The following is a 20,805-nucleotide window of genomic DNA, read 5'->3' on the forward strand; positions in this document are numbered from 1 at the left end:
AATGGAAGAGGAATTTAGATGACAAGAGTCTAGCTTTTGGGTGAGGATTAATTTAAAATAGTAAATTTTTAAAAGATAACTGGTAAATATTTGGTCACAGAGGTGTGATGTTCAGATCTGAATGCATTTGCTTTGAGATACAAAATCAGCAATAATCAAAAAAAGAAATATTTCCAGGACTCCATTCCAAAGAGTAAATATTCAAAAGTGTTTATGTTAGAATTTATTTATTTATTTATTTTTTGAGTATTGAGATGCTTTTGTAGAATGAGTATTTACTAAATTTAAAACAATGCTTTTTGGATTTACCACTCCCCCCGCCCCCCAAATAAACTCTTCTAAAAATAAGAGGAACAGTTTGGTCTGTCCTGTCAGAGCCTCTGCCCCACGCCACTACAGAGGCCTTTGCTGTTTTGAACAGTAGCTGTTTTAAATCTATTTTTAATCAGGAACGTGAGAGTAGGAAATGCACCAGGATAGAACGGTTCTGGGGAAAGCACTGTTTTAATGTCACTTGTGAAATGAGAACTCAAATAGTCAAGACCAGAAAAACTCTAGAAATGAGATTTCACGATCTGTATGTTTGGGTTTGAATTGTGGTTCAGGACTTAAGTTGAGGAATTGGAAGTTCCTTTTTTATGCTGTTGGTAGTTTCTCTTTGTAACATCTGGGAAAACAATTCTTTCAAAAAGGACTTTTTTAACTTGAGAAGGTTATACGGATCTTAGGTGCTTAGTGTTAAAAAAGTAGAGTAAGTGGAGAGAAAAAAGTTTAATAATATTTTGATATGCTGAGCTATTTTTAGTTTGTGTCTCATATGTTGTGATGTTCTGTTTGTGATAAAAGTGAGGTCATATCTCTTAATAGTCAAATTAATTAGATAAGCCTTTTATACTTTTGGTTGCTCAGAGCCATCCCCTGGGAGTCTCCTGTCTAGATATTCCCTGGGTTCTCAGGCTGCTAAACCAGTTCATTGCCACCCCCGTCATGGAAAGTGCTCAGTCCCTGGAAGGACACCATCCTCCACTGAATGCTGTGGAGGCCAGAGCACTGGCGCTGGCCCTTTTGTGGCTGCTTCTCCTCTTCCCAGTAGGTCTTTAAGATGGGGGTAGGTAAGGACGGGGTTTATCAGCTCTCTCCTACCAGTTTGTGTCATGCACAGACCTGCCTGTGTCCCTTACTGCACTCTTCTGTCTTCTTGGATAGTCCACAGTATTTTTTACAGAGTCCTAATTCTTCCCACTCCTTTCCACTCCCTCTTCACTACCTCTCCTCTCCCCTCTCCTCTCCCTCTCCTTCTTACCTGTGTTTTGTGGAATGTTAGAGGTAGGGATTAGGGAACACTAGCACAGTGGAAATCTTTCTTGGAAAACTTCCTTCAAGCCCATATTGCAGTGAGTCAGGATATTATTCTATGCTTCTTTCACCTGGGAGAACATTTAAATTTAACATCTCAGGCTGAACTTGGCGCCAGATTTAAAAGTAGCTTTATATTTTTTTCAAAAATAGAGTGCATGCTTTTTCAAAATAAAACTAATTCCTAAACAAATTTTATGTGCAATACATTTTCTAGTACTTTTCACTAATTCTTTCATTAATTCAGCAAATATTTAGAGAGCACCTTCCACGTCTCAGGTACTCTTCTAGGCACCATGAGACATCAGAGGAAAAACTGAGAGAAGCCCTTGCATTAAGAAACCTAGAAAAAAAAAAAAAAAAAAGAAACCTAGAGCCAGGGAATGGTGAATAAGCAGAACATATGTAGGAGGTCAGATAAGAGCTGTCGAGAAAAATGAAACAGAAAACTAGGTACAGATGGTAGTTTTCTCACAACTCTGTAGAGGCTATAGTTTTTACCCCCATTGTACAAATGTGAAAACTGAGGCACAGAGAGGGTTTAGTGATTTTTCTTGATCCTACCTAGGTAGTAAGTAGTAAAAGTTGAACTTGAATTTGAAACCAAGCATGGGCTCCTAAGTTAGCTGCCCCTAAGGTAATGAAACCCCAAAGAGATCTCCCCAAATACTGGTTTTTGTGAAAATTTAAGCCTCCCTTCATTAGGCCTTCTGTTGTATTGGTGTATATAGGTAAACACGTTTTTTAAAAGATTTTGTTTATTTATTCATGAGAGACACACACAGAGAGACAGAGACACAGGCAGAGGGAGAAGCAGGCTCCTTGCAGGGAGCCCAATGTGGGACTCAATCCCCAGGCCTCCAGGATCATGCCCTGAGCCAAAGGCAGACGCTCAACCACTGAGCCACCAAGCATCCCTAGATAAACACATTTTAAAGATATTATTTATTTTAGAGAGCTGGGGGAGGAGCAGAGGAGGAGGGAGAAGCAGGGGAAAGAATCCTCAGCACTAAGTGTGGAGCTGGAAGTGGGGCTCAATCTCCTGACCCTGAGATCATGACCTGAGTTGAAACCAAGGGTTGGATACTTAACCAACAAAGCCATCCAGGTGACCCTAGATAAACACATTTTAAAATTTAAAATACTACTTTAATTTCAGTATCAGATAGTAAATACAAGTTAACATAAGGTATTTTAATTTTAATTACTATTTATGTATTCTTTTATGCTAAATTTTAAGAAGTTGTAGAATCCACACAAAGAATGTAGCATTTATAGGCCTTGATGGACAAGTAGGATTAATTTTTTAAAAAAATTATTTCATGTTTGAGGGGTACCTGAGTGGCTCAGTCAATTAAGTATCTGCCTTTGGCTCAGGTCATGATCTCAAAGCCCTGGGATCCAGCCTTGCATCAGGCTCCCTGCTTGAGAGGGAGTCTGCTTCTCCCTCTCCCTCTGCCCTTCTCTGCAGCTCATGCTCTTTGTGTCACTTTCTCTCAAGTAAATAAAATCTTTAAAAAAAAAATAAAATTATATCATGTTTGAAACATAGAAAAGATTGCATTTACCGTTTGAGTTATGAAGAACAAAATGAAGACCCACGAATCTACTACCCATGCTGAAAGCGTGCAGACCAGTGAATTTTCAAACAGCGGACACAACTGTGAAACTAGTGTCTGAGAAAGTCGACCATCATTGGCACCCTAGAAGCTTGCTCACACCTCTTTTTTGTTTCGAAACTTGATGGAGTCATGCAATCTGCACTTTATTATATCTAGCTGTTTCTGCTCAATATTGTTTGTGAGAGTCATCCAGGCTGTTGTGTAGAGCACAGGCTCACTCATTAGATTGCCCCATGGACTCCCAAGTAGGAATATACCATAATTTATCTTTACCCGTAGTTTTTAAGTACTTTTTCATATACTACCCCGTTTAATTATTATAGCTACCCGAGGAAGCTATTTAGGACTGAGTTTATTATTCCTGTTTCCTAGCTGAGGAAGAGTTTAATGTGTTATCCAAGATGACAGCAAGCATGGCCAGTCTGGGGTGGCACCAGGATGCAGGTTTCCTGACAGATCCTGGGTTCATGTCCCTCTGCTGTGCATTTCTTAGTGTGTTGTGCATGTAACACCACTGGGGTCAGTAGCCCATCTGTCTTTAGACACTTTCATCCTTCCTTCTCTTCCTTGGCAGGGTAGACTGGTGGACTGTCTCCGTAATCACTCCCTTCCCCTCCTCCACTTAGCTCTTTTGTTTCTTTTCTTTTTTTTTTCTTTTACAGTAAAAAACCTCAGAAAGCAGTACTTCTAGTCTCCCGTTCTTTGTTGGACTGGCTCCAGTCAAGCTTTCAGCCCCACTCCATCAAAATAGGTTTCAATGAGGCCCTCAGTTCCCTTTCCTTTTTTTTTTTTTTTTTTTTTTTTAAGATTTCATTTATTTATTTGAGAGAGAGCATGAGCTGGGGGAGAGGCAGATGAAGAGGAGAGGCAGACCCTTGCAGAGCAGAGAACCCGATGCTGGGCTCGATCCCAGGATCCTGGGATCATGATCTGAGCTGAAGGCAGACACTTAACTGGCTGAGCCAGCCAGGTCCCCCCACCTCCTTGCCAGGTCCACTGGTCAGTCTTCATGTTGCTCAGCCCGTACACAGAGTGATGTCATTCGTGGCTGAAATCCTCTGCCTGGTATCTAGGAAGCCAGGGAGTGTCAGCCCTCCTGGTGAACCCAGAGGCCCCTCGATGCCACTCTCACTCTCCTTTATTGGTATCACTTCCTCTCCCCCACTCCAGGGGTCGTGTTGTAGGGCTTCATCCTCAGACTTCTGAATCCCTACGGGCACACACTGCTGAAGTGACTTTGTCCCAGCTCACAGCTCTCTGTTCTGTCTGGAAGCTGACAGCTCTCACCGGGGCATCCTGACCTGCCCTCTGTCCTGCCTTTTGTCAGATCATGTGTTTTAATTGCTGTTTATTTAATTACTACCTACTTTAAAAAGATTTTAATTATTTATTAGAGAACGCAGGAGCAGGGGGAGGAGCAGAGGGAGAAACAGGCTCCCCCCTGAGCAGAGACCCATAAACGAGGCTCTATCCCAGGACCTGAGCTGAAGGCAGACGCTTAACCGACTGAGCCAAGTGCCCCCTAATTACTATCTTCTCAAAAAGCAGGTAGAATTCACACGAAGACAACTCTGTCTCATGTTTACTAATCATGTGTCTAAAAGAACTTTTATCTCCTTCCTCTCTCGTTTCTTACCATCTTTGTCTCAGTAAACTGATTTGATAAGTTGCTCTGGCCCAGGATGTTGGTGTCAGCCTTATTACCTCCTTTGGTACCGTCTAGTCCACCAGCAAATCCTGTGAGCTTGCACTCTACCTTCAAAGTGTGTCCCAGTTGACCACTCACTACAATGTTCACGGCCTCACTCATTCGAGTTCAGGTCATTGTCATCCTTCTAAGGATCCTCTCTACTTTTGCCCCTACAGTTTATTCTCTGTAGCAGCCAAAATAATCATACGAACATAAGTGGAATTACATTACTTTTCTGAATAAAATCCCCTGGTGGCTTCCCAGTGCTGGGGCTTTCACCACAGCCTATAAGACCCCTTCATGCCGGTGCACTCACCATCTGCTGTTTCCTTCTTGCTCATTTTGCTCCAGCCACATACGGTTTGCTGACCTGGAACATGAGCCAACCACACTCCCATCATCCTTCCCAGATATCCACCTGCTTTACTCTCTGTCTTCCTTCGTGTTTGCAGATGCCTTCTTTGCCCAAGAGGCCTCTCCATCCACCTGCTGTGAGAATCGCAGCACCCTCTCCCCAGTGGGCCCCGCTCTCCCTCCCTACTTCATTTCTCTCTGAGGGTGCTCATGACCACCTGACATCCTTTTTGTCCATTTGGCTGTTGTCCTTTTGGCCTCTGCTAGAATCCAAGTGCCATGAGAGCAGGAACTATTTAGTTTACTGTGGTACTCAATGAATATTTGTTGAATGAGAGGGTATCTGAAAAAGAGTTAATGTCAGAAGTCTGAAACATTGGGCTTTGACTATTTAGTGAAACACTCTTCTGGTGGCTTTATTACTTCACCTGTCTTGATTCCACATACTACTTTTCCCCATCATTGGATATGTACAGAGCTGTTACATGCCTGGCACTACACTCAGTGCTGGAGATACACCAGGGAAAACAACAGATGTGGCTTCTTATGGAGCTTCTGTCCTACTAGGGAAATAGTAAGCAAGACAGTAAGAAATAGATAATATAATTCCAGGGGTGCCTGGGTGGCTCAGTTGGTTAAGCGTCCAACTCTTGGTTTTGGCTCAGGTCATGATCTCAGGGCCCTGGGATCAAGCCTCACATGAGAGCTTCACATTCAGCGTGGAGTCTGGTTGTCCCTCTCTCTCTCTGCCCACCCCCCCCCCCTTTGCTCGTGAGTATGTGTGCATGCATGCTCTCTCTCTCTCTCTCAAATAAATAAATAAATAAATCTTTTTTATATAAATAAATCTTTTTTTTGAAAGAATTCTACATTTTTAAAAAATTTTTATTTATTTATGATAGTCATCACAGAGAGAGAGAGAGGCAGAGACACAGGCAGAGAGAGAAGCAGGCTCCATGCACCGGGAGCCCGACGTGGGATTCGATCCCGGGTCTCCAGGATCGCGCCCTGGACCAAAGGCAGGCGCCAAACCGCTGCGCCACCCAGGGATTCCCTAAATAAATAAATCTTAAAAAAAAAGAAATAGGTAAAATAATTACAGACCATGCAGAGTGCTTGAAGCATATGATCAAAGGGCTACAATATTGGATAGTGCTAGATAAGGTGACCAGGGAAGTCCTCTAGGAGGAAGTGACATTTAAGCTGAGAATGGAACGAAGGGAAAGAACCAGCCATGCCAAGAATTAGAAAAATTGCCTCTAGGCTTAAGGAATTGCAAGTGGCTGATGGTAAGATAGAGCTTAAGGTGCTCTAGGAACTGTCAAAGGACCAGCATGGTTGCCACCTAGTGTGGTGTGCCAGGAGCCTGGAGAGACATAGCAGGTTGCGCCATAGAACACAGTGAGGACTTGGTTTTTATTCCAAGTGCAGTAGGGAAGCCATTGAATGGTTTGGGCAGGAGAGGCTGGGTTGTGTTTTTATTTTTATTTTATTTTTATTTTTATTTTTATTTTTATTTATTTATTTATTTGTTTATTTATTTATTTATTTTTAAGATTTATTATTCATTCAGAGAGAGAGAGAGAGAGAGAGAGGCAGGCAGAGACACAGGCAGAGGGAGAAGCAGGCCCCATGCAGGGAGCCCACTGCGGGACTCCATCCTGGGTCTCCAGAATCACGCCCCGGGCTGCAGGCGGCGCCAAACCGCTGCGCCACTGGGGCTGTCCTGGGTTGTGTTTTTAAAGAATTACTGTGATTGCTGCGTGGAGAATAGATTGTGGGGGAAAGTAGGATAACATGCTTTCTTATCGCTTAGGATTTTATTCTATACTTAGATTTTTAAAATCGCCCCAGCCCTTGGCAACTGCTATTCTACCTTCTGTCTCTCTGAATTTGACTGCTCTGGGTACCTTATATAAGTGGAATCATACAGTATTTGTCTTTTTATGACTAGCTTACTTCACTCAGTATCATGTCCTCAAGGTTCATCTGTGTTGTAGCCTGTGTGAGAGCATCCTTCCTTTTTAAGGCTGAATAATATTCCATTGTATGTATATGCCACATTTTGTTTATCCATTTATCCATTGATGGACACTTGGGTTGCTTCTACACCTTAGCTCTTACAAATAATGCTGCTGTGAACATGGGTGAACAGATTGCTCTTTGAGTCCCTGCTTTCATTCTCTTGGGTATTTCAGTTTCCTAGGAGTGGATTTCCTGGATCCTATGGTAATTCTATTTCTAATTTTTTGAAGAACCACCCAACTGTTTAAAATGGTGGCTGCACCACTTGACTTTCCCATCACTAGTGCACAAGGGTTCCAGAGTCTCCACATCCTCACCAGCACCTGTTGTTTTACGGTTTTTCAGTGGCAGCCATGTTAGTGGGTATAAGGCGTTATCTCATTGTGGTTTGATTTGCATTTCAGAAATCTTGAAAGTGATTAAAGAAAACAATATGCAGCCTTTGTTTTCACCATGCCAGAGTGGATACAGATTCATTAGGACCTATTGCAGAGGGTGTGGTGAGAAAGGGTGATGGCCTGGATAGGGTTATGGCAGAGGAGCTGAGAGGAGAGGGTGGACCCAGGTAGAACGAGCAGAGCTTGGTGATAAACTGTGTTTGAGGAGATGGGGAAGTGAGAAAGCAGTGAACACAAATCGTAGGTCTCTGGCTTGAGTAATTGGATTGGGAACAGGTCGGGGTGGGAATTTCTGAGCCACTATCCCCACACTCCACCCCCAGTAAGTGTTCATGAGAGAAATCAGTAATCTCTTGCAGTGAGTTTTTTCATCTCAATCCCAATTCTCCCTTGGATGAGTTGTAATGACCTTCACTGTTCTCTGTTCGGGGAGTGAGCGCTGAGCACCTGTTACAGACAGTAGGGAGATAAGGATGAATAAGAGAGGGTGGCCTGCTTCTCAGAAGTTTGGTCTCAGGACTCCTTTGCACTCTTAGGATATGGTGAAGATTTTCCAAAACAAACACTTTAGTGAGAAAAATGACATTGTCTTCACTTCTGCAAGGCTTTTTAGTGTCTGATTTACTAGAATAGAGCTGAATTCTCATATTAAATTCTGTATTTAAGTGTTGCAACATGACATGTCACGTAGTCTCTGGAAAGCTCCATCAGACACTTGAGAATGAGAGCGAAAAAGGCAGATGTCTTAGTGATATTGTAAAAATAGCTTTGGCCTCAGCATATCCTCTACAAGGGTCTTGGAGACCCCCAGAGATCCCCAGACTGTTGGGTTAGTGGTGAGGGCATATGTGCTGGAGCCAGACTGCATGAGCTCATATTCCAGCTCTGCCACTTACTAATTAGGCAAAGATATAACCTCTGTGCCACAGTTTGCTCATATATATAGTGGGCATAAGTACCTACAAAGGCTCATTAAGAGGATAAGTGAGTATGGATGTATAAAGTGTTGAGAACATGGCTAGAAGGCAAAGTGCTGAGTTAGTGTTTAATTTAATTTTTTAATTTTTTAAATATTTTATTTATTCATGAGAGACACACACACACACACACACAGAGGCAGACACAGGCAGAGGGAGAAGCAAGCTCCATGCAAGGAGCCTGATGTGGAACTCGATCCCAGGTCTCCAGGATCACACCCTGAGCTACAGGCGGCACTAAACTGCTGCACCACCGGGGCTGCCCCAGTTTTATTTTTTTTTAATTTATAATCTCTGCCCTCTACATGGGCCTCAGACTCACAACTCTGGGATCAAGGGTCACACACCCAACTGTCTGAGCCAGCCAGGTGTCCCTCAGTGTTTATTTTTAGTAATTAAGACCTGATCTTTCCTTCAAGGGATTTAATCTAGTGAAGTAGATAGATAAACAACCAAACAACTTCAGGATTTTGTGTAAATTCGTTGATGTATTTGCAGCAGGGGCATTGGAGTGGGCTTTTCAGCTGTGGGGTCAAGAATCAGGATGTCTTTGGTTGTCTGAACAATAGAAGGAGCAGATTTTCTGCAGTGTTAGAATGACAGATTCTTATTTCAAATTAGGTCCATCCCAGTTAGCATTTGTTAGAGGTTAACTTTTTCTTCTTCGTTATTTGTAATGGAATGAGTGTGTCAGCCTAGTTGATTTGCTTCTTTGATGCCTATGTAGAGGGAGAAGCCTTATCACAGTAGTTAGATGTCCTCACTACCTGGGACAGCAGGTGGTTGGTGAGAGTTTATTGCCTAGTTTTGAATTAATGACTATCAAAATGAGAGGGAAACATTTCTGTGATCCACTGGAATTTTGTGGTAGATAATTGTAATCACTGGAGTATTATAAGGAAGAAGTGGCAGATTATATTTTTCTTGCAATTAAGTAAGAAAAATCCAGTTACTTTGCTCTAAAAGCGATGGCAAAATTTGTCTTGGTTTAACGATTGTTACTTTTGAAACTTTTGTTTTAGTGAATTAAATTGAGTATTTATTTAAAATCTTATCTATTGGGATCCCTGGGTGGCGCAGCAGTTTGGCGCCTGCCTTTGGCCCAGGGCGCGATCCTGGAGACCCGGGATCGAATCCCACGTCGGGCTCCCGGTGCATGGAGCCTGCTTCTCCCTCTGCCTGTGTCTCTGCCTCTCTCTCTCTCTCTGTGTGTGACTATCATAAATAAATAAAAAAATTAAAATAAAATAAAATAAAATCTTATCTATTAAGGGGAGCTTGGGTAGCTTAGTCGGTTGAGTATCTGACTCTTGATTTTTGCTCAGGTCCTCTCAAGGATCATGAAATTGAGCCCTTGGGTGTGAAACCTGTTTGGGGTTCTCTCTGCCTTTTCTCCCACCTCCTACCCCCTCTCTCTTCCTCTCTAAAAACAAACAACTCAGCTCTTTAAAATAACGAAGTTACACAGTTTTATTAAAATAACAAGATTCGAGGCAGCCCCGGTGGTGCAGCGGTTTAGCGCTGCCTGCAGCCCAGGGTGTGATCCTGGAGACCCGGGATCAAGTCCCACGTCAGGCTCCCTGCGTGGAGCCGGCTTCTCCCTCTGCCTGTGTCTCTGCATCTCTCTCTCTCTCTGTGTCTCTCATGAATAAATAAATAAAATCTTAAAAAAAAAAACAACAAGATTCAGTTTAAAAGTATAGTGTGCTTATGGTGGATTCACATTATCAGTTAAGGAAGTGTGATAAACAGGGGTTGTAAGGCAATAAGATGCAGTTTTTATTTTATTTTATTTTATTTTATTAATTAATTAATTTATTTATTAAAATAATTTATTTCGGGACACCTGGGTGGCTCAGCAGTTAAGCATCTGTCTTTGGCTCAGGGCATGATCCTGAGGTCCCCGTCCCGGGATCGAGTCCCACATTGGGCTCCCTGCATGGAGCCTGCTTCTCCCTCTGCCTACGTCTCTGCCTCTCTGTATCTCTCATGAATAAATGAGAGGCAGAGACGTAGGCAGAGGGAGGGAAGAAGAGAGAGAAGCAGGCTCCCTTTAGGGAGTCCGATGCAGGACTTGATCCCAGGACTCCAGGATCATGACATGAGCTGAAGGCAGACACTCGGTCACTGAGCCACCCAAATGCAGTTTTTAAAAAGTGAGGTGGTTGTGAACGTTCTAGTATGATAAGTTATTACTTGTTTTGAATGAATCCTTTTTTCTCAAGGTATATTTAGCTGTTAAACTCCAGTGTGGCTTTTTATGGTTGCTGACAATGTTAATGTTGTTCGACTCAGGCAGAATTGTGTTTCTGTGGTTGAAAAATCAAATGTCTTTTCTCCTTGTTGTAGATCCGACGGAGGCGCCTTGCACGACTTGCTGGTGGACAGACCTCCCAGCCAACCACCCCACTCACCTCGCCCCAGAGGGAGAACCCTCTGGGGCCTCCTATCGCAGCATCAGCCCCAGGCCCTTCCCAGAGCCTTGGTCTCAATGTCCACAACATGACCCCAGCTACCTCCCCTATAGGTGCATCAGGTAAGCCTTACTTCTCTGTACCTGGGACCCATTTATAATTTCAGTCATAGCTTTCTAGGAAGCTTTCTAGGTTGTGACATTTTCACAATAAGGTGAAATGAATTGGACAGCAACTTTTTAAAATCCTGCAAGCGGTAGTTTAAAAGGTTAAGATCATTATATTGTGTTTGGTTAATCTCTATTCATTTTGGTGATGACGTGTTAAACGTAATGGTTTTCTTTTCCATGACTTTCGTTGTTTGTTTCAAACAGGATCAGGTCTTAATCTCCGATGGCAAAGTGATTAAGACTTAATTTGGTTTACCTGATTTTATGAGTTTGGTTGGTACTTTTCTTTTATGATAAAATCATCTGAAAATGCAAGATTGAAATAATGGTCAAAATAACAAGTCTCTATATGAATTTCCTTTTTTAAATTTTACATTGTCTTGTAACACTGAATTTTCAGAGTGTAAAAGTTTTACTGATGGATGTTTTATAACTATCTCATTGACAATTATTTAACTATTATGAAAATTTTTTCTTTATAATTAATGGGCTCAAGGTTGATATCCTTTGTTGGGACTTTTTGTTGGGAAACAGTTACCTTGATGCATACTCTATATTTGAAAACATCTGTCTTTTATCAGGTGAACTTTTTGCTGAACATAAGAATTATTACCATTATAATTAGTATTATGATTAGGATTCTAATTTTGAAAAAGCAGGTGCATTCAGACCTGCATTCACTGTCATGTCATCAAATAATTTAATATGATTGTTAGTTCTGCAGTCATGGTAATGCACTTTTCCTTAGTTGCCTTCCACATAATCTGTTTTTCTGAACTAAGTAACTTGTCAGTTAAAAAAAAGTATTTGCAGTTTCTGTTACCATAAGCCTTGTTAGACATCATTATAGACTCTTCCCCTTGTAAACATAAATGCTTGTACATCCTTCTGTTAATTATAAAAGTGAGAGATGCTTATGCCACATCATCAGTTATAAACAGTGCGTTTGCCTGAAATGTATTCTCTGTACACCTCTGAGAAGCTGTGATGGTCTTCTGAGAAGGGAAGGGCTCAGGATTCCAGTTGGGTTTTTACCCTTTCCTTGGAAACAGTGCTACCGGACAGTGCTATTTGTCTCACTGTGACCGCAGTCCTGTTTGTCTCACTATGACCAAGTCCCACCTGAAATGCTGGGAACTGTTGGGGGAGACCTGGGGGAAAGGAAGGGGCCTGAGCTCTCACTGCATCAGCAACAGGCAGGAAGGAGGCCCATGTCAGAGTCATGCTCATACCTTAGATGCAGATGACAGGAGATTCCCATAAGCTTCCCATCCCCACATCCTCCTGCCTGCCTGTATGTGTGGCCGGTTCTTGTTAAGTTTTTTTTTTTTTTTTTTTTTTCTGTCTTGTTAAGTTTGAATCATCCACTTCTACCGGATTCTGTCCCCTGATGCCATCTCTTCTCCCCTACTCAGAGCCATTGCCCCAGCACTTCCCATCTTTCCTGCTTCCTCGGGGTTTCTGTTGCAAGTAGAAAACTTATTTTTTTAGCAGTCATTATACATGCTGTTCCTACTCCCATCATGGGAATACATAAAAAGGAACTCTCCTGATCTCATTTCCCCTGCCAGCTTCCACCCCACTGTTCTGCTCTGCATCACAACAAAACTTCTGGTGCACAAATTGCCTGTCCTCTGTCTCCTTCTTTTGTCCTTGCACCCACTGCTAATTCGAATACACATGAGTGAGGCCTCCTGTGCTCTGAGTCACCATCACAGTCTCAGGTGATGGGGCTTTGGCCCTCTTCTTGACATGCTTTCTTTTGGCTTCCTGAGATCCTCACTCTCGTGGTTTTCATCCTTTCTGTTTCTTCTTGCAGCTTTGTATGGTTCTTTTTCATTTCTCTTGACCTGTAGATGTCAGGGGTCTAGGACTCAATATTTAACCTGTTGTCCTTTCCATCTGTGTTGATTTACTGATTTTATCTGGTTTTCCAGCTTTAATTGTTATCTCCAAGCTGCTGGTCCCAGTTGATTTCTCTAGCCCAGAACTGTTCTTGAATCTCAGACTCTGATGTCATCTCAGAAACATCTCATAGTTAACACTCCAAAACTGAGCTCTGGATATTTCCTCACATCTTGTCTTCTCCTAGAATCCCATCTCAATAAATGGCAGTTCACTTTTCTCAAGTTGCTTAAGCCTAAAACGTTGCCTTTTCTTTTTTACCTCATATTCTAGATCAGGAGTCAGCAAACTTTCTGTAAAGGGCTAGATAGTAAGTATTTTTGGTTTTGCAGACTCTGTAGTCTCTGTCACAACTATTTGTTTTTCCTTCTGTACCATAAGAGCAGCCACAGACAATATATAAATGAAAGAGCATGGCTGTGTTTCAGTAAAACTTTATTTACAAAAACAGTGGGCCAAATGAGGAGTCTAGGACACGAACATATCTTACCTGGATTATTGGAGTGGCCTTCTGACTGTTGTCTCCATGCCTACACTGGCTTCACTTCAGGCTCTTTGGATAGTACCAGACTGGGTTCCACTGGAGCACAAGTACAAGCTTGTAGAATAGCAGGGTTATTTTTCACAGCAAGCTCATTATGTCTCCATCACAAACTAATGGAAGAGTTGGGCAGCTCTAGATGGTTAGTTTTGAGCAGTGCACCTCTATGCTGTGAAGTCTTGATTATGTTTCTCACATAACCACCATTATTCATAACCACAGCCAGCTAGATATTATTAGCTATGCGCCTGGCAGGTTGGATAAACAAATTTTCACAGATTTATTAAGTAAGCAAGTTTAAACAAAATGAAACGGAAAACAAGCACCTCATAAGACCATAAGGCCATGTCAGTTTTTTATTGGCTCCCTCCATTGGCTCCCCCTCATCAAGAATGAAAGTCAAAGTCCTCACCTCCACCCGAGGCTATGTGTGACCTGGCCCTGCTTTGGCTCTGCTCCTCCTCCTTGCTGCCTCTCCTCCAGCCATACAGGCTTCCTTGCTCTTCCTGGAACATTCCAGCCATGACCCCTCTTGGGGGCCCTAAAAATCCACATGGCTTTTCCATTCAGCTCTTCAGATGTTTATGTAAGGATCACCAGCTTTGGCACACTGTCTGGAAGTACTACCTCTACCTGACATGTATACTTTGTCTTTGAGCTCTTGTCACCAGCTCATGTTGCACATATATGACTTGTCTATCCTGTTTCCTCTGCTTCTCCTACTAAAGTGTAAGCCACGGTACAGAGATTTTTTTACCGACTGTAGTATCCCAGTGTGTTTAGCAGTGCTCGGCACATTAAATCAGTTCATCTGCTGAATTAATAAGTGACTCACAAGAGAAAATGACCAAAACAACATAGACTTATATAACTTAAAAGAAAATCTCAAGGGCAGCCCCGGTGGCGCAGCGGTTTAGCGCCGCCTGCAGCCCAGGGTGTGACCCTGGAGACCCGGGATCGAGTCCCACATCAGGCTCCTTGCATGGAGCCTGCTTCTTCCTCTGCCTGTGTCTCTGCCTCTCTCTCTCTCTCTCTGTGTTTCTCATGAATAAATAAATAAATAAATCTTTAAAAAAAAAATCTCAAGAGGACGTGATAGGTTTTCATTTAAAAAATGTGAAAAGTCGGGGATCCCTGGGTGGCTCAGCGGTTTAGTGCCTGCCTTTAGCCCAGGGCGTGATCCTGGACTCCTGGGATCGAGACCCACATCAGGCTCACTGTATGAAGCCTGCTTCTCCCTCTGCCTGTGTTTCTGCCTCTCTCTCTCTCTCTGTGTGTCTCTCATGAATAAAAAAAATAAAATCTTTAAAAAAAATGTGAAAAGTTGCTGTGAGGAAGAGGAGGGCCACTGCTTATTTTCTGTGGTCCTTGATGGTAGATGGAGGGCCAGTGGGTAGATTTACCATCCACTGAATATGAAAGAGAAACTTCTGTTCTAGAATCAAGAAGTGCTTTCTGGATAGACACAGATCCTGGGTAAACTGGTACCGTGGTGAGGACTTCCTCATCTAGGAGTGATGTGGCAGTCACTTGGCAGCCTTTTTAGTTGAGATGCTTTCTGATACAGGTTATTAGCACAAAGGTTAGGGAGCTGCGATGAGTCTTGCAAGTTGCTTCTCCCATCAGTGATCCCACCTTTTGCAACCCTTTTACTGGGGCCACCATAGCAAAGTATCACAGTTTGATGGCCTGGAACAACAGAATTATATTCTGTCACAATTCTGAAGGGTAGAAGTCAAAAGTCAAGGTATAGATAGAACTGTGCTTCCTCAGAAGGCTCCAGTGAAGACTCTTCTAGCTTCTGTTGGTTGCTGGTCATCCTTGGCTCTTCTTGGCTTATGGCAGCACCACTCCACTGTCCTTTGTGTTTTCATGGCCATCTCTCTGTGTGTGTCTGTGTTTAAGTTTCCCTTTTCTTGCGAGGATACCAATTATTGTATTAGGGACCTCATCTTAACTTAATGGCATCTGCAAAGACCTTGCTTCCCTGTGGAAGTACCATTTATGGACTTTTTTGTTGTTGCTGTTTTAATCACCATCCCTTCCTCCCTTTAGAGTATAAGGTTAGAGCAGGGACCTTATCAATGCTGTTCATTTCCTTATCCCCAGAACCATGCTAGCACATAGTAGGTATTATCAGCCACACAGTCAGTTAAGTGACTGAGTGAATGAAAAGATATTTTTGGGGGGAATGTTAGATGCAAAATAAGACTTGAGTTCTATTGATTGATTAACTGATTTTATTTTGAGTAATCTCTACACCCATTGTGGCTCAAAGTTATAACCCCAAGATCAAGAGTTGCACACTCCACTGACTGAACCACCCAGGCGCCCCTTGAGTTCTAGTTAGAGAACATTTACTGTAACATTACTCTTTCACCACGATCAGCTCTAGTCTGTCTCTTTGCTTTTCCTGGCACTCTGAGCAGAATTTTAAAAATCCTTAAGCCTATTTTTTTCTAAAATTTTACCAAAAAGTTTTTACAGAATATTCTGGACACACACAATAGGTAGCATCCATGAGACATAGTACCTCCTGTGAGCCCCTGATGGAATCTCTGGTTCCCCACACCTATCCCCAACACCAGCAGATCAATTCTGAATTTAACATTTATCATGCTCAGACATTTCTTAATTCTTTTTATTTTTTTACTACATTGTTAATATGACATTGCTTTTGGCTGTCTTAAAACTTTATGACTATGGGTAATATTTTTCCTACAGCTGATTGCCACTTTTTTTTTACAGTCATGATTGATTATGTTGCTTTTACGTGTCGGTTCGGCCTGCGTTTATTCAGGGCTTATGGCAGACCCAGTGCTAGGTCATGGGAATGCAAAGATGAGTGAGGCTCACTTTCTTTCCTGGAAGAGTTTACCATCCAATACAGGAGAAGATGTTCTTTTGTTTCCTTTTAAAAATCTGTGCTTATTAAATTCCTGGGAGGATGAACTGGTTTTCCTAGTTCCTTCCCCTGTTTTTAGATTGTTCTGTGATTGCCCAGCCTTTGGCAATTCTTAACCCTGTTGGATGATTTTTATTTTCCAGTCTTGTTTTGATATTATACTTCTCTTCTTTCTGTTTCCTTTGATGTCTACCCCTTAGACATCTTGAATATATCTAGCTAAAGCCCTACCCTTCCTGGCTGTCATGACCTCTCCGAAGACATGGCCATTCTTGTCCAAGAGTCCCCCAGTAAATCCTTTACCAGCTGATTTTATGTTGACAGAATTATTAGCTTGAGTGGAACAAGTTCCCTTGATGCCTTTCCTACACTCTCAAGCCGGAGTTCTTAAAAGATTGTTGTCTTTTCATGAGTTCTTCTGGCAAACTGATGAAGCCTTTGATTGGCATCTCAAAGTATATTTTTAAATGCATATAATAAAACATAAGATTACAAAGGAAACCAATTATATAGAAATATAGTTATCACAATATTTTTAAAGATTGTGACATAATCATTTATGTACTTCTATGTTAAATGCTTTAAATAAAAGATCTAGTAGCTAATCAAACAGCTACTATAATTTCAACCCCCTTAATTCTGTTTCCGTCTTTTGTAAAGAGCTTCTGCTCTGGGAGCAGAAATGAACAAGGGGGGCCTGTTTGGAATGAGTAAGAAGCCCAAATGATATGTTTGGCATCTGGGCTACTTCCAGGGTTTGGATTAGAAACACAGAAGCCATTTCCTCTGTCTGGCTGCTAGTCTTTAATATACTTAATAATAATTTAATCTAAATTATTCTTATGTTTGAAAATAGTCTTTGTCCTGCTTCCATTTATGAATTCAAATACTCGTTTAATGGCTTCTATGTGCTAGGCACTGTGTTAGGAGCTAGGGCTGCAGGCAAAGATGGACAGGCTTTAGTAGGGGTGTCAGAGGGCCCAGGAGGAGATGTCCTCATTGGAGTTCGAGCTGGCACACCACATCCAACACAGTTCAGCCACAGGTCATCTCTCTGCCTCACACTCCCAGTTATGGTAGTTAACTGGGAGGATTTTCACCCAAGTATTTATCTGATTGAAAATTCTGTCTTAAAAAAACAACAACACAGGATTAGTACTTCTGAAAACAGAACATCCTTCCATATCCATTGCAGTTATTACTCTAAACCCACCAGATTTGTTCGACATGTTTTATAATCTGTTTTACATTTTAGTTTATATCGGTTGTTATCAATGATCTACTGAACACTATAAATTCGTACAGCCTTCATTTAATGTGTAATTATTTAAATCTTCTCATGAGTCTGTTAGTTTCTGTTCTTGGTCACATTGTTTGTAGTCCAGTGAGAGAAGATAAACAGTTTTTAAAAACCATTAAAAAAAAGCAAACAATCCATAAAATCTGTCAGGTGGTGAGAATTATTGTGGAGAAACTAGAGAATTATATTGCCAGGGGAGGAAGGCATTGCTATTTTCAGAGAGTTGACTGTAGGCCTCATTAAGAAGATGACATTTCAGAAGAAGCCTGAATGAAACTGGGGAGCACACCAAGTGGTTATCTGTTGGGCGTTCTTTTCTGATAGAAGGAACAACAGATGCAAAGGTCCTGTGGCAGAAATGGGTTGGTGATGATTGATACAAGGCCTGGGATGGAGCAGTCATCTCAGTTCCCTTCAACTTCCTTCTCCAAATCTGATACTGAACATCATTATTAAATAGTACATTTGTAGAAATTTCAGCAAAATTGCACTTTCATAGTTAATTAATTGTCTTTGGCTAAGAATGCTATTAGCAATGACAGAATTATAACCTTTCATCCTATCCTTGGTTGCTAATCTGGTATTTAAATCTTTTTTTTTTTTTTTTCTTTAGAAGGAAGCGTTCTTGTTTCCACTTGGTCTATAGCTTGGGGGAGGGCAAAGGAAAGAGCTCAAGGGTGACTCAGAAACAAGTTAGAGGGACCCCTGGGTGGCTCAGCGGTTGAGTGTCTGCCTTCAGTTCAGAGCGTGATCCCAGGTCCAGGGATTGAGTCCCACATTGGGCTCCTTGCATGGAGCCTGCTTCTCCCCCTGCCTGTGTCTCTGCCTCTCTCTGTGTGTCTCTCATGAATAAATAAATAAAATCTTATTAAAAAAAAAAAAAAAGGCAAGTTAGTGGCAGAGGCTGAGGCAGAAGTCCCGAGGCCAGAGAGCTGCAGTGGGACCCCTCACAGGCTGCAGGGCTCGGGAGGCTCCTGGTGGTGGTTGGAATCTTTTGCTTTAGTTTTAACAGGTGTATCCTGTATTGGCACGGATAGTTCATCTCACTGGAGTGGCTTTTTGTGCACCCAAGGAGGATATATTTTACATGTATTTTGGCCACCAAAGGGGGAGGCTGTTCTATCTATGATTTTTTTATAATGGGCTGCATTATATAACATTATTCCTAGGGTCATGTTACTTTGTGAGTTTGGAAAAAGTGCTGACAGCTTATTAGTGAGAAGTATGTAGCTCTGGGAACTAACTTCCTGTTTTAACCTGGGATTGATCCCTTTCTTCTCTTTCATCCCTATTTAGGTTAACCTGGTCCTTGAATTTCTGCTGCATCTGAACCCAAACTGCCCACTAGCACTCTGCCCACACAGGGACATGAGCATTATGACACTACTGTTTTCACTGCTTACATCATGCCTTCAAGTCTAGCGAGGGCACAGAAGTCAATAGTGTGTGAGAGTGGTTTCCATAAAATATACTTCCTGTCCTTTGGGGCATTGATGGCTTTGCGTGAGAGATCAGACATGGCACCTGCTCAAAAGCCTTCCTTGTCTCCATGTTTGCAACTATACTGTCATCCAGGAGTTCTCAGGGTCCTCTGATCAGGCCTCCCCTTCATTTATGTTTTCAGAGAACCTCTGCTCCTGTTCTAGGCACTACTCCCTCCAGATACTGGTCATCCTTAGGAATCATGCTATGCAAGCCATTCTTAGTTTTGTGTGCATTTATCTTGTTTTCCTAAGTAGATTGAAAACTCCGAATAAAGCTATCTAATATTTCTCTTCTGTCTGTGGAGCTCATAGTAGGTCATGTGTCCAAGAAGTCATTCTCTGTTTTTGATTTGGGAATATACTGGCAGTTTTTCTTGCCATCTGTCTCCAGTCTCCCAATTGGAGTCTGAGGGAGTGCATTTAAGTAAAATTAATGTTTTGACATACAGCTTTCTAAGATTGATTGAATCATGAAAAAATTAGAAAATCTGAATAGACTGATGCTAGTGAGGAGGTTGAGTCAGTAATCAAAAAACCTCCCAACAAACAAAAGTCCAGGACGAGACAGTGTCCCTGGTGAACTCTAGGAATTAATACCAATCCTTCTCAAACTCTTCCCCCAAAAAAAGAGGAAGAAGGAACACTTCCAAACTCATTTCATGAGGCCAGCCATTACCCTGGTGCAAAAACTAGAAAAGGACACCACAGGAAAAGAAAATTGTAGACAAATATCCCTGATGAATATAGATGCAAAACTCCTCGACAAAATATTAACTGACCCAAATCAACAGTACATTAAAAGATCATACACACACTGTGATCACGTGGAATTTATTTCAGGGACCTAGGGAGGGTCCAGTCAGCGTGATATGCCACACATTTGCAAAATAAAGGATAGAAATCATATGAGCTTGCAGAATAAGCATTCAATATCCGTTTATGACAAAAACTCTCAACAAAAGTGGGGTTAGAGAGAATGTCATATATAAGTCCACAGCTAATATTATACTTCATGGTAGAAAGCCAAAAGCTTTTCCTCCAAGATTATGAACAAAAGGTTACCCATCCATTATTGCCACTTTAATTCAATATCATTTTGGAAGTCCTAAACAGAACAATTAGACCAAAAAAAGAGGCGGAGGGGAACATCCAAAGTGGAAAGGCAGAAATAGGTCTCTCACTATTTGCAGATTTGCAGATATCTAGATACTATAGGTAAAAAACCCTAAAGACTCCACCAAAACACTGTTAAAAATGATAAATGAATTCGGTAAAGTTGCAGGATACAGAATCATACAAAAACATCTCTTGTGTTTCTATACACTTTTAACGAACTGTGGGTAAAAGCAATAAAATAATCCCATTTACAGTTGCATCAAAAAGAATAAAATACCAGGGAATATATTTAGCCCAGGAGTTTCTATACCCTGAAAACTATAAGATGCTGATGAGAGAATTTAAAGAAGAGGCAAATAAATGAAAACATTTTCTGTGCTCATGGATCGGAAGAATTAATATTAATAAAATGTTCATACTAAGCTAAAGCAATCTATAGATTCAGTGCAATCCCTATGAAATAGACCCACTCATATATGGTAAACTAATGTAGAACAACGGATCCAAGAATGTACAATGTAGGAAAGACAGTCTCTTCAGCAAATGGT

The 20,805-nt window shown here is 41.6% G+C and overlaps 1 protein-coding gene across 3 annotated transcripts in view; it reads left to right on the forward strand.

Annotated features, from left to right (window-relative positions):
• The window catches only part of UBE4B (ubiquitination factor E4B), a 124,589-nt gene that overhangs the window by 29,771 nt on the left and 74,013 nt on the right, over positions 1-20,805 (forward strand). For all 3 annotated transcript variants that reach the window (XM_038537944.1, XM_038537945.1, XM_038537948.1), the window contains exon 2: positions 10,772-10,958. In XM_038537944.1, the coding sequence (XP_038393872.1) occupies positions 10,772-10,958 (187 nt within the window). The remainder of the gene's footprint in view (positions 1-10,771; positions 10,959-20,805) is intronic.

This window comes from Canis lupus, chromosome 5, assembly GCF_011100685.1.
Source record: "Canis lupus familiaris isolate Mischka breed German Shepherd chromosome 5, alternate assembly UU_Cfam_GSD_1.0, whole genome shotgun sequence".
In the NCBI taxonomy this organism is placed as follows: Eukaryota; Metazoa; Chordata; class Mammalia; order Carnivora; family Canidae; genus Canis; species Canis lupus.